At 46.6% G+C, this 14,332-nt stretch overlaps 1 protein-coding gene across 4 annotated transcripts in view; it reads left to right on the top strand.

Annotated features, from left to right (window-relative positions):
* Window positions 1-10,562: 10,562 nt before the first annotated feature.
* Window positions 10,563-14,332, top strand: part of AP3D1 (adaptor related protein complex 3 subunit delta 1) — a 48,245-nt gene continuing 44,475 nt past the window's right edge. For 2 of the 4 annotated variants that reach the window (XM_083483631.1, XM_083483630.1), the window contains exon 1: window positions 10,568-11,002. In XM_083483631.1, coding sequence (XP_083339757.1) covers window positions 10,907-11,002 — 96 coding nt within the window. In that variant the 5' untranslated portion in view covers window positions 10,568-10,906. Of the gene's footprint in view, window positions 11,003-14,332 lie in introns of all 4 variants that reach the window. The other 2 variants (XM_083483628.1, XM_083483629.1) reach the window with 2 other exon arrangements.

Below are 14,332 nucleotides of genomic sequence, written 5' to 3'. Positions count from 1 at the left end.
AAGTATAAACTTATATTTATATGCTAATTTAGGTCAGTTAATTTAAGCAGGTCTGATCATGAATATAGCCCAGTTATATAACATCAGGAGGTGGGGAAGTGTGGCCCCCCAGGCCTCTCTATCTGGCCCTTGGAACTCTCTGTCAGCCACACCCCTCGCTGATCTGGCGCCACACCCTCCTTGAATGTTTCCTGCTTGGCTGGGATGTCCTTGGATGTTACTAATGCCTCTGGGTGACATCCCACCGTACAAAGGTCAAATCCACATTGCATGTGGCCCCCAGAAGCTTCCCCAGAAAGGAATTCGGCCCCCAGGCTGGAAAAGCTTCCCCATCCGTCATAATCAATATGTTATCAAATCAATATGTTATCTGTCAAACAAGCAGATTTTTTTCTGGTCCTTCCGTATTCCTTTGCATGCAGATTTGTTAAATTTTGTGGGGCTGGGGGAGTGCGGGCGCGCGGCTTGCAGCGGAGGGTTTGAGAGCAACGTTTCGGACGTGCGGCAGATGCTCCGACTGCAGCTGCTGGAACAGAACATTGCAAGGGGGGCGTCTTTGGAAGGGAAGGAGAAATAGCAGCTCAGATTGTCTCAGCAGCTCTGGTCCAGCAGGGGGAGGAAATCTGGTCCTCGGTGCTTCCAAGGTCTGCAGAGGAAAACTGCGAGGTGGGGGGTGAGGATAAGAGAAATGTGAGTTTCCAGATCCAGGAATCGGCTGCAGGTGTGGAACAGACCTGTGCATCGCCATGCGAAGCACCTTTCACTCTGAAAACGCAAAGGCGACTGGTTTGTTTCTTTTCTTTTGCAAAAGTCCATTCTGCAGCATTGCAAACACCGCTCCCTGTACCAAAATAGGCTGATATAGCTGATAATACTTTATTTGGCTATAAGCCCACAAGGTAAAACCAATCAGTAAATAAAATAGCATTTTACATTCTAAAATATCAACTAAAATATTTCACCGCATAATCTCCTTCACATTACATACAGTCTCTAGATGTACCATATTGTGGCCTTGAATATAAAGATGGTGGATAGAGTTTACTAGATTTTAATAGTCATGCAGCATTCCATGAAGTCTTTTATAAGAAAGAACAGAATTCAGGAATCTTGCAACCTGTAATGTTCTATAAGAGTCGATGTCCTGGAGTAAATAGGCTAGATGTAATTCAGGTGGTTTAGCAACAGTTTCCAAAATGATTGAACTCAGAATCCTTGATCGGGGAACAATATATAAAGGACAATTAAACAAGATATGATAAAGGGATTCTATTGATTTGTTGTCACATGCGCATAAAACAGAGGTTTTACCGTTAGAAAATCTATTGCTCAGCACATTTGAGGGGAACACATTAAATCTGGCTCTAACAAAAGCGAATCTATGTGATGCAACTGATACGGTAGACAGATATTGAGGTATCTGGGACATAAATGTAATGCCCTGGTTTATCGGGGAACATGTACCACCACTTGTAGTAAGATTTTGTTGCAAGTCAACCTCCTCCAATCTTTAAAATAGGGTTTTTCTATTGTAATTTTAAGTTGTGAACCACACTGAGATTTGCAGGGCAGGAGCAGCTGTTGGCATCCCTTCCCTGGAGACAAGCCAGAAAAGCTTTTGTGGGCGGAAGGAGACATGTGTGGGGACCCTGCCTCACGGCCGCCAGAGCAGGAAATACTGAACAAGGTGGACCAGTCGTCCAAGCCTATAGGAGGCCACTTCCTAGGTTCCTCTTTAGCCAGGCCTTTGGTTGATTAACATCTGGTCCCTTTCAAAATGTGTTGTGGGGGACATTATTGGGTTGTTTTTGTTTTATCTTGATTGTGAATTTTGGGTTTTTATATTGTGATTTCATCCTGTGAACCGCCCTGAGACCTTCATGTATAGGGTGATATAATAATAATAATAATAACAACAACAACAACAACAACAACAACAATAATGTAAAGGGACCCCTGACCATTAGGTCCAGTCATGGCCGACTCTGGGGTTGCAGCGCTCATCTCGCTTTATTGGCCGAGGGAGCCGGTGTGTACAGCTTCTGGCGAACCAGAGCAGTGCACGGAAACGCCGTTTACCTTCCCGCCGGAGCAGTACCTATTTATCTACTTGCACTTTGATGTGCTTTCGAACTGCTAGGTTGGCAGGAGCAGGGACCGAGCAACGGGAGCTCACCCCATCAGATTCAAACCGCCGACCTTCTGATCAGCAAGTCCTAGGCTCTGTGGTTTAACCCACAGCACCATCCACGTCCCTTAATAATAATAATAATAAATTCATTCATTTAGAGCAAAGGATCCTAAATCCAGTCCTTGCCATTTCCAGACAGTGTACGGAGGGTGAATTTCTGGAAATATTCACATGCATACATATTTTATGTGCACATATTTTCACATGCAGCATCAGTCAGCAACTGGTTGCCAAGCAAGCTCTCTGAAGGGGGGAAGTCCTCAGCCAAGGAAAGCCCTCTCTGGACCATAGCTGTCAACCTTCCCTTTTTTTGCGGGAAATTCCCTTATTCCAGCGCGGTTTCCCGCTGCTTCCTGCTGCTGTCCCATATTTTTAGATATCCCGTAGACTGTCCCCGGGACAGGTGAGGCTGCTGATCCCTTATTTTCAAATCTGAAAGTTGACAGCTATGCTCTGGAGTAATCTAGGTCACCGATTAGGGCAGCCCAGAATGCAAATCAAAAGTTATTTCTCCCCCACCTCTTTCTCGCCTCTTACAGATTCCTTCCCTGCCTGCGGCTGCACAATTGGACTGGCGGCCGTGAGGCATGTCCCCACACATGTCTACCTCCGCCCACAAAAGCTTTTCTGGCTTGTCTCCAGGGAAGGGATGCCAAGAGCTGCTCCTGGCCCGCCTTGCCTGGTTGGCAGGCATGTTATCAAAACACCCCCTGCCGCCTCGCCACCGCCTTTCAAGCTGCTGCGGAGAGCCACAAAGGCTGAAATTTGGTTCCCTCCCAGTTGAACATCTTATTGCAGGGGTCAGCAACCTTTTTCAGCCGTGGGCCAGTCCACCGTCCCTCAGACCATGTGGTGGGCCAGACTATATTTTGAGGGGGGAAATGAACAAATTCCTATGCCCCACAAATAACCCAGAGATGCATTTTAAATAAAAGGACACATTCTACTCATGTAAAAACACCAGGCAGGCCCCACAAGTAACCCAGAGATGCATTTTAAATAAAAGGACACAATCTACTCATGTAAAAACCACGCTGATTCCCAGACCGTCCACGGGCCGGATTTAGAAGACGATTGGGCCGCATCTGGCCCACGGGCCTTAGGTTGCCTACCCCTGTCCTATCACATCCCCTGGTCTGTTTTAACAGGGCAGCAACATGTGGCTTTCCTGTGGCAGAAAAGTTAACTGGACCACCCTGACACGATTGACTGGACCTTTTACTGTCTGTGGTCTGTTAAGTGCTTCGCTTTCCTGGATGAAATATGGAGAGAGGTGTGTGTGTATATAGATGACACAGGAGAGCTGCCTTCTATTTGTCAGACCCATTGCTAAGTCTAGCTCAGCACGTCCTACACTGACTCGCAGCGGCTCCCCAGGGTTTCAGGACAGAAGTCATTCCCAGCCCTATCTGGAGACGTTGGAAACTGAACCCGAGGCTTCCGCATGGAAAGGTGCAACCTTCCCTAAAATTAGGAAGCAGCCTACAGTACAAAGGGCGACATTTACACTCAGCGCTCTGCCCACCTCTGTCTCCAACCGGTTGGCTCTCATATAGCTCAGCTGGCAGAGCATGAAACTCTTAATCTCAAGGTTGTGGGTTTGAGCCCAAGCATTGGGCAAGATCCTCCTGCACTGCAGGGGGTTGGACTAGATGACCCTTGTAGTCCCTTCCAACCCTACAATTCTATGTTATCCATTTGAAAGCTGTGTCTCCAACCGCACACATGCGACCCTCAGAAGGTTCCCCGGAAAACAGTGGCTCTCAGACGCATTACTTCCTCTGACCGTGCAGCTGGAACATAGTTATTCTGGCTAGAAGCCATTGACAAGCCTTACTTTCCCTGAATTTGTCCAGTCTTCTTTTAATGGCAAGTTGGTGGCTGTCCTTACCTCCTGCGGAAGTGAGTTCCACAAGTTACTGTATTTTTCACTCCATAAGACGCACCTAGTTTTTAGATGAGGAAAACAATAAAAAGAATATTCTGAACGAAACAGTGGATGTATGATTTTTGTGGTTCATGCTGTGGCCACAGACATGTGATCTGATGGTGAATTTGGGGTGACCCAATGTAAAAATCCTGAGGATCCATGTTGATCCATGCTTTGTAACCACATTTTTGCACCCTTGTAGCCCCAGGAAACAGCGGATATGTGATTTTTTTGGTGCAGGCTGTAGCCATGGACATGCTATGTGATCTGATGGTGAATTTGGGGTGACCCAATGTAAAAATCCTGAGGATCCATGGGCTTTTACCTCCCCCCTCCCAGGCAGCCTCCACTAGCGTCCCTTATCCCTCTTCCGATCCCACCAATCAGCTGTTTCCTTTCAACACTCCTTTCCCTCTTGTTTGCCTTAGTGTCTTTTCCTTAGCTGGAGCAGTTTTTTGCTCCTCCTTTTCTTCTAATTTCTCTCCTTATTGCTTTAGTCTTCCTGTTCCCCCCCTTTGCAAGTTTGCTGTCTTTACCTCCCCCCTCCCAGGCAGCCTCCTTTATCTCTAGCGTCCCTTATCTCTCTCCCCGATCACTTCCCTCTTTTTTTTTTTTTTAAAACTGATCTGCTTTTTGCCCCGGGCAATTCGGCTCCAGGCACCACGCATTCACTCCATAAGATGCACAGACATTTCCCCTTACTTTTTAGGAAGAAAAAAGTGTGTCTTATGGAGCGAAAAATATGGTAACTCTGGTTTTTTTTGTTTTTGTTTTTTTTATTGGTTTTACAAAATATTTTAAACAATACAAACAAATAAAAAGACATACAAACATGTATAATTTCATAACCTTTTTTTTCATATCCCTCACTTCTCGGACTCCCCCAAACCTCCCCTTCCTACATCCCAATTTCCAAAATTATTTCAGCAAATTCTAAATAATTTTATCAAATATATTTCTTCTTATTCTTTTCTTTAACTTAATCTTATGTCGCTGTAATCTCCTTTTCTTTCTCGAAATCTCGACATTTTAGCATTCATCAATTTTATAATAGTTCTTAAGATAGATTTTAAATTTCTTCCAATCTTCTTCCGCCGTCTCTTTCCCCTGATCACGGATTCTGCCAGTCATCTCAGCCAGTGTCATATAGTCCATCACCTTCATCTGCCACTCTTCCAAGGTGGGTAGATCTTGTGTCTTCCAATACTTTGTGATGAGTATTCTTGCTGCTGTCGTAGCATACATAAAAAAAGTTCTGTCTTTCTTTAACACCAATTGGCCGACAATGCCCAGGAGAAAGGCCTCTGGTTTCTTAGGGAAGGTACATTTAAGTACCTTTTTCATTTAAATATGATAACTCTGTACTGTAGGAAGAAGTCCTTTCTTTTAGCTCTCCTTAACCTCCCAGTTCTACTGGACACCCATGAGTTCTCATGTTGTGAGAAAGGGACCCAAGAGGCTGGGTGTCGTGGACTGGTTGGAGGCAGGGGAATGGTGGGAGGAACCACCAAGGGAAGAAGGCTCAGAACCCGGAGGTTGGTGGTGAGACGACAATGAGTGGTCAGAGCGAGAAGAGGAAGTGGAGGTGGCGGAAGCTGAGGAGGCAACGGGGTTTAGTGAGCAGGGAGAGTCTGTGCCAGAGAGAAGTACAGAATCAGAGGCAGGAGCTGAAGCAGGAGAGGAGGGGAGGCCAAGCGACAGAGATGGTGAAGAGTCACGGGTGTCTCCCCCTCCTGCTGCAACCATTTCCCCTCCCTGCTTGTCTCCCAGGACCAGGGGAGGTATGAAAAGGGTGGAACAAACACACACAAGGTGTCAGTCTCAGATTGCTTGGGAAGGACCTGGGGGAGGAGGCAACTTAGGAAACTTTGGGAAGGCGGAGACCTTCAGTCCTCACATCTGTCTCCTTGGGGCAAGACCTCCAGGGGAAAGTTGCTGCGATCACAAAGGGTCAACTTCACAGTTGCAATCGCCGAGTAAAGGGTCAACCTCACAGACACCGTGTGAGTTATTCTGACTTGACACCAGCTTGGACACTGCAGCCCCAAATTCGGCAGACGGTGGAACCACCATCTTCAAATTCAGCCTCAAGAGCCAGTCTTCATTCCGCGATTTCACTTGATTCCCAGAAGTTCAGTGTTAGGAGAGAGCAATAAAAGCTTTCCTCTCTCCTTGCCATGCAGAGTTTTCTAAACTATCACGTGGCCTCTTGCTCTCCTTTTCTCTCAATGAAAAAGACACAAAGACTGCAACCTTTCTTATGAAGAGACCTGTGGGTATAGGGTGGTATATAAATTTTAAGAATGATGATGATGATGAATTTGCTCCACCCCTTGGCCATTTTGCCTGTCCTTTTCTGAACCTACTCAGAAAGCATTCCTGCCTCCAGCCGGAGGGTCCCCTCTGGCCTGATCCTGCTAAAAGGCTCTTCTTAGGTTCATTTTTTTAAAAAAAGGTTTTTGGGGGAAATATTCCCAACAAGCAGCACAACGTTGCCAGTCCAGCCCCCACTCCCCTACACAAGGAGGAAAGCCCCTGAGCAGAACCCCACAATTTGGGGGGAAAAAGAACCCCACAATCTGTTACCATAATAGCAGCCTCAGATCCAAAGACCCAGGTGGCCCCGGGGACATTAAAAAGCCTTTAATAAGCCTTTTGCAGTGCTGACACAGACACCTCAGGCGATGGGCTGAGAAGATGAGGAGCAGTCAAGGAGACCTGGACTCCTGAGGCCCCCCTCCTTTTGCTTTGAAAGCTGTGGGGGGGATTTGGAATGCACCCCAAAGCAGGTAGGCACCCAATTGTGCATCTACGCAGTAAATTCGCCCCTCGGCTGTGTTTGAAAGGTTCTCTGCTTCTGGTGGGCAATTCCTACACTAACAGATGGTTGAAAGCAAACTCTTTTCTTTATATATATATATATATATATATATATATATATATATATATATATACACACATATACACACACACACACACACACACACATATATATATAAATAAAAAACACACCAGTCTGGAAAGACCTACATTGGCTCCCAGTACTGTATGTTTCTAAGCACAATTCAGAGGGTTGGTGCTGACCTTTAAAGCCCTAAATGGCCTCTGTCCAGTAGACCTGAAGGAACGTCTCCACCCCCATCATTCTGCCGGACGCTGAGGTCCAGCTCCGAGGGCCTTCTGGCGGTTCCCTCCCTTTGATAAGCCAAGTTACAGAGAACCAGGCAGAGGGCCTTCTTGGTGGTGGCACCCGCCCTGTGGAACACCCTCCCATCAGATGTCAGAGAGATAAACAACTACCTGACATTCAGAAGACATCTGAAGGCAGCCCTGTTCAGGGAAGCTTTTAATGTGTGACATTTTAGTGTATTTTTGGTCTTTTTTGGAAGCCACCCAGAGTGGATGGGGAAACCCAGCCAGATGGGTGGGGTACAAATAATAAATTATTATTATTATTATTATTATTATTATTATTATTATTATTCAGCTTCATTGGATGCCCACGAGTTCTAGAGTTATGACAGGTGGGTAAAAACTTTCCTCTATTCACTTTCTCAATGCCCTTTGTCATTTTATAAACTTCTGCCATATCGTCTCTTATTCTCCATTTCTCTAAACTAAAAGGTAAAGGGTAAAGGGACCCCTGACCATTAGGTCCAGTTGTGACTGACTCTGGGGTTGTGGCGCTCATCTCGCTTTACTGGCCGAGGGAGCCGGCGTGCAGCTTCCGGGTTGTGGCCAGCAGGACTAAGCCGCTTCTGGCAAACCAGAGCAGCGCACGGAAACACCGTTTACTTTCCCGCCGGAGCAGTACCTATTTATCTACTTGCACTTTGACGTGCTTTCGAACTGCTAGGTTGGCAGGAGCAGGGACTGAGCAACAGAAACTCACCCTGTCGCAGGGATTCGAACCGCCGACCTTCTGATTGGCAAGTCCAAGGCTCTGTGGTTTAACCCACAGTGCCACCCGCGTCCCTTTCTCTAAACTAAAAGGACCTAAATTCTGCCATATTTCCTCATGGGGAGACACTCCATCTCCTGCTGCCTCCAACAGTACAGGCAAGACATAGCCAAGACAGAGCCATTGTAGCTACTACATACTGATTTCCCTCATGCCCATGAATATATCGGATCCACTTTTTAAGCTGCCAACCAGTGCTGCCTCCCGGGGAAAGGGGGGAAATTCCATCATTCAAACATATACAAGTCCTTTCTTGTATCTGTATGAATCTTCCGACTTTGGGCTTCATCGAATGCATGCCCATGAGTCCTGGAGACAGGCATAAGGTTGCAACCAGCTCAGTTCTACTCAAGAGTAGACCAATCCAAAAGAATGGCTGTGAAGTTTGCAATGTCCATTAATTTCAAGGGCTGTACTGCCTGGGATGAAAGGTTGTGTTGGCCTGCCCTCTGCTGGAGGAGATGCCAAACAGCAAAGGAAGCTTAATTCTCCGAATAATGTAAAGTTTTTCCATCTCAAATTCTTCCCCTCCTCCCCAAACCTCCATTGGGTTAATTTTCCAGACCTGTTATTCTGAATTACTGTTGCAAGGCATTCTGGACGTTCTCATTTGTAATTGGAAAGGCAAGACAACAAACGTTTCAAATCAATCAGTCTTGCCAATGTGGCATGTGGGCATATAAAATGGGTATTTATTTGTTTTGATTCAACTCCGGTGATGAGTGGTGGCCCATGAAAGGCCTCAAAGCGATCTCATGAAGAAATAATTAAAGATGTAAAAGTGATTGTGTGTATTCAAGACAATGAAGAACAATTCCATACGCTGAAAACCAGAAAAAAAACACACCCAGCTTTCAATGCGGAACAGACATAGAGACCCAATTTGCACTATGAACTTGTAGCAGGTATCATGTCATTATAAACACTGACGGTTTTCCCTGAAAAGGATCCCAGATCTAAATATGTGTGTGTGTTTAGAGAGAGAGACTTCAGTTCTTCCGTTTATTGTTCCAGCCAAAGGCAATAGCAAACTTGTAGCAACAGTATTAATAAAGTAATATACAACATGCATCCACAATATAAGGTAACATTCATGATGTAAATGAGAATAATAATAATTTTATTATTTATACCTCACCCATCTGGCTGGGTTTCCCCCCAGAGGCAACAATCTTAAATCTATCTTAATTTCAGATTAAACATCCACATTACTAAAACAATTAATTGTGACTTTATCTAACTACTTTTTCCAGGGTTTTTTTTCTGATGCTGCACAGAGAATCACTCTCCATGCCATGTAGCTGTTATTGTAACTCAAAAGAAGCCAAACCATTTCTGATTCACCACAATCTTTTTTCACCCCACTTTTCCACCGGAGATACCCAGGGTGACCAGTTATGAAAGAAAAACACAAAAGAAAGTAGAAAGGTAGAGCTAAGTGAACATCATAAAAAAGTAGATAAAATATTTTAAAATAAAGAATGATAATAGATCCAATATTAATAGTGCTATAACAGCTTGGCATTAGCAGTAAATGATTTGGTTATATGATTAATATTAAAAAATATTTTCAGCATTACAGTTTGCTGCTCCCCAGATAAATGTAATTATGTATTAAAAATAATAAATATAAAATCAGCAATGGTATGTTATAGTAAAGTGTTGATCATGTGCTCAGTCTTCACGGGTTGTTCTTATTGTTATATTGCTGTCTAAAAAAATCCTATTAATATTTTTACAAGCTTATTTATTATTATTTATAATTTAATTTCTATACCTACCTTCATCTGAAGATCACAGGGTATTTTGCAATATGAAAACACACAAATACATACCATAATAACTAAAACAACACCCAGTCCAGAGTTTAAAAGGCTATAGATTGTTTAATTAGTCAGATGGGAGGTGAATTTATTCTTTTTCTGTGTGTTGATCGTTGTGAACCACTCTGATATTTTTATAAAATAAAAATACTGTATCCATGTAATTACCGATCCATCAGCCGTACCGCAAATATTAAAACATGCTTCTCTTAAAACATGCTTATTATTATTATTTATAAAATAAAAATTTATAAAATAAAACTATATTGTTGTTTTGTTGTTGTTGGTATTATTATTATTATTATTATTATTATTATTATTATTATTATTATTATTATTATTATTATTATTATTATTATTATCATCATCATTATCATTATTACATAATCATTATCCTTTATAGGGCAATACAGCCAGACATAGGAAGGTTGGGGGCGTGGCCATATCTCCCCCTGGGCGGAGCCAAGAAGGCGAGAGGGCGTGGCTCAAGCGACGCCTCGGAATCCCCTTCGGGAGCGCCATGGAGGAAGCCGAGCGGGCGAACCATAGAGGTGGCTCGTCTCGGGGGTGGGCTTAGAAACGCCCAACCGGACGTGACGTCCTCTCCCTCTCCTTCCCTCGCTCTCTATGGGCAAGGAGGACCCGCCGCCTCAACTCGCGGAGCTATTAGAAGGACGTGGAACCTGGGGGCCGCGGCGTGGCGCGGCGTGGTGACGCAAGCGCGCCGGAGGAGAAAGGGGGCGTGGCGCGAGCGCTCCCTCAGCTGACCGCCGGCCATTTTGTCGCCGCTCCGGCTCTTTCCCGCCGCCGCCCCGCGAAGCCCCCTCAGAGCAGCAGCGCCGGCGGGGCCCGCCAGGGAGAGCGAGCGCCAGGGGCGGGAACCGGGAGGCATGTGAGGCGCCTTCGCCCGCCGCCGCCGCCTTCGCCTTCGCCTACCTCCGCCTCTCCCCCCCCCGGGGGCCGCCCCCCGCTCGCCCCTCACCGCCGCCGCCGCCGCCGCCATGGCGCTGAAGATGGTGAAAGGCAGCATCGACCGCATGTTCGACAAGAACCTCCAGGACCTGGTGCGCGGCATCCGCAACCACAAGGAGGACGAGGTGAGGCGGGCGCTAGTCCTCATGGAGGAAGCCCGGATGCTCAGGCTCCCCGCCAGTCCCTCGTGATGCTTCCCGTCGAGGCGCTAGTCCTCGTGATTCCCGAACAAGGGGGAGAACGAATCGGGTTGGGTCTCAAACCTACAACTCCCACCCCTGCTGACTAGGGGCGGTGGGAGTTGGGAGGAACGCTCAAGGTGCTAGTCCTCGTGAATCCTGGGTTGGGAGCTCTCCTCCGTTGGGGTGGAATGACGGCGTCCCTGCAGGGTTTGGGGGACAGGCCTCTCTCGCCCAGCCCTACCTGGCGTGGCCGGGAATCGAACCCAGGACCTCCTGCAAGCGGAGCATCTGCACTGCCACTGAGCTGGGGCCCGAAAGGCGTCCAGACCTCAAGAGTTGCAGACAAAAAGGCTGCTTGAAACATGAATTTTAGGGCAGTGTTCGAAATTAGCCTGGTTTTGCCAGGCTCTTTTTGCTACTGGTCCAGTTATGACAACGCGGAGGTTTCTGGGCAGAACCACCGTTTAAAAACCTCTGCTTTAGTCCATAGCTATTTTCATTTCCACTCTGTGCGTTTCTCTTCCTTGCATACTGGGACAAGTGGATTGTTGTAAGAGCAAGCTAGAAGCCAAGCAATGTAGCTGAGATTGTAGAATTGTAGGGTTGGAAGAGATCCCAAGGATCATTTAGCCCCAACTCCCTGGCAAACAAGACATTCTGTTGTAGCGACTGCAACATAAATTCAACGTATCATTAGGCGCCTAGCTTATATATCTCAGTTTCTGACACTGAACCTAGGGAGCTTGGTCATACAGAGTTGGACCATAGGTCTACCTGACTGACAGGAGCTCTTCAGGATTTGTGACCCACAGGAGTGCATAGGCGTTCACTGCACCGCACCCAAGTGTGCTGAAGAGCAAAGCAGAATTTCCTTTCTCAAGCTTTCAGCAGGGGGCGCTCTCAGTTTCCGCAAAGACCACGTAACTGGCGGATAGGAATACCTGGTGCAGGGCACCCACTACTAGAAACTTAGATATATAACCCAGGTGCCAAATGGCTCCTTCGACCAGGGTTACAGTCACCAAAATGGAATGCCTAGTTGCCATTTTTGGACCAGGCAGCTTGAAAGTCGTATATTTTTCAATGCAACTTTTTGGTTCCTGAAATTCATTCTGATTGAGCAGATAGATAGAATTCTATAGGATGTGTTGCTAGTGTGCGAAAACAGTCTGGACCCAAGGATCCTCAGGCATGCACCTCCAGATGGTGGAGACGTCAGCATCTTAACTTGGTTGCAAGTAGACAATAGCCAGGTGCAAAATGCGCCTGGTGCCTGGCGAATTTCAAAAGCTGAGGTTGGTGTTAAGGTTCTAGTCCTTTGTGTGGGGGGGGGGTGTCTCCAAGCTTCAAAATCGCTCTCAACGAGATGGTTCATGGTGGTGGTGGGAAAACAAATTTTGCATGTACGCTATAAGAAGTGGGGTCCCCCAAGGAAACAAGTTTGAGGGGGACAGAACTGTTCATGGGGCGTGTCTCTGTTTATCACCATCAATATTTATACACCATTGTAAAGACCCTGAAGCAATATGTCAGTGATGGAGAACCTCTGGCCCGCCAGATGTTGCTGGACTCCCAACACCCATCAGTTGCAGTCAGCTGCAGCCAGTATTCAGAGACAGTGGGAGCTCTGGGCAAAAATGATCTGGAGCGATACAGGTTCCCCCTTCAGTCCAGGGCTTAAGGCAGGCCTGGAAGACCTGTGGCCCTCCAGGAGCTGTTGAACTCCAACTCCCATCAGCCATTATGGTCAGGGTTGATGGGAGTTGGAGTCAGACAACAGCATCTGAAGGACCGCAGATTCCCCATTCCTCTGCCAGAACCTAAGAATAGAGAGGCAATTATGAATGCTTATGTACATCTGGAAGATCTCCCAGTGTCCCAGTTATCTATTATACCGACTGCTGCTCTTCAGGGTTTTAGATGGGGAAGCTGGGTCCAAGTTTTGTAGGACTATAACTTCCATGATCCTTGGCCATTGTGGCAGAGGGGTGCCGGGAATCTTGGCAAACCTGGTTGGCTGCAGGCTCCCCATACCCACCCAAAGATGGCAGAGGACCCCCCCCAGGACCTTCTGCAATCAAAGCATGTGCTCTACCACTGAAGCACCGCCCCTTCCCCACGACCGATCCCACCTTACTTCCACTTTGCAAGAAAGCTTGGCATGTCTGTCGGCTGATGAGAGTAAGGACCAAGCAAATGCCTTTCGACTGCAGACCTGAAAGAGGAACTGCCACAGAATATCTGCAAGAAAACGGGTGGGCTGGGTGAAGGAAGTTGCAGGAATCACAGAATTGTAGAGCTGTGGAATTGGAAGGGACCCCAATGGTCATCTAGTCCAACCCCCCTGCAATGCAGGAATCTCAGCTAAAGCATCCAAGACAAATGGTCATTTAGCTTCTGTTTAAAAACCTCCAAGGAAAGGGAGTTTAGTTGGAATCTCCTTTCTTGTTACTTGAAGCCATGGGTTCAGGTCCTACCCTCCAGAGCAGGAGAAAACAAGCTGGTTCCCTCTTCCATGTGACAGCCCTTAAGATATTTGAAGATGTCTATCATATCTCCTCTCAGTCTCCTCTTTCCCATGCTAAACATCCCCAGCTCCTTCAACTGTTCCTCATAAGGGCAGCATCAGGCAGAGCCACAGTGGGGCGACTGGCCCCCTGCTCACCTGCCTCTAGACACGGGTCCAGCTTGTCAAAGGACTCGGGGTGGCAGACTGGGCAATGAGCTGCAGCAAGGTCTGGAAGAGATTCACATACGGAAGGGGAGACACCAGGGCAAGGGACTTATGTAAGAATATTTGCAAGCGGGGAAGCTGAAAGAGTGCCACCCGTTTTCAGAATTGTAGCAAAACAGCGTTGTCTCCGAGGACTCTGCCATGATGAAATAAATTTTAGTTTTCAAAGTGATTCTTGGATTGCAACATCTTTTCTCTCCCCCTTACCCTGAGATCCCATTTGCTGACTAACTTTCAGGTGAAACCCTTGTCAATGCCTGATAAAAGTTCCAGGCTGCTCCTCAACTGAGAGAGTCTCCCACTTTCAACCCTCCCTTTTGATCATACCAGTTTCGTCCTATCTAGACCCATTTGGGGAGCTCTCTGTCTCAGAAGAGGAAGCCACTTGCTGCAAGAGAGCCTTTCTGGAAATCTCATTGTGTTTCTTTGGAGAGCTTTGCAGCGCTGGCCTTGAAGTGTTTGTAATGTGGTCAGAGAGTTAAAACAAGTATCCATTGTGTGAAGGCACAGAGATAACAGATGGTTTTTTATCAGGAAGG

This window comes from Podarcis liolepis (genome assembly GCF_965112155.1).
Source record: "Podarcis liolepis genome assembly, chromosome: 18".
In the NCBI taxonomy this organism is placed as follows: Eukaryota; Metazoa; Chordata; class Lepidosauria; order Squamata; family Lacertidae; genus Podarcis; species Podarcis liolepis.
This window is presented reverse-complemented; position numbering and strand designations above follow the sequence as displayed.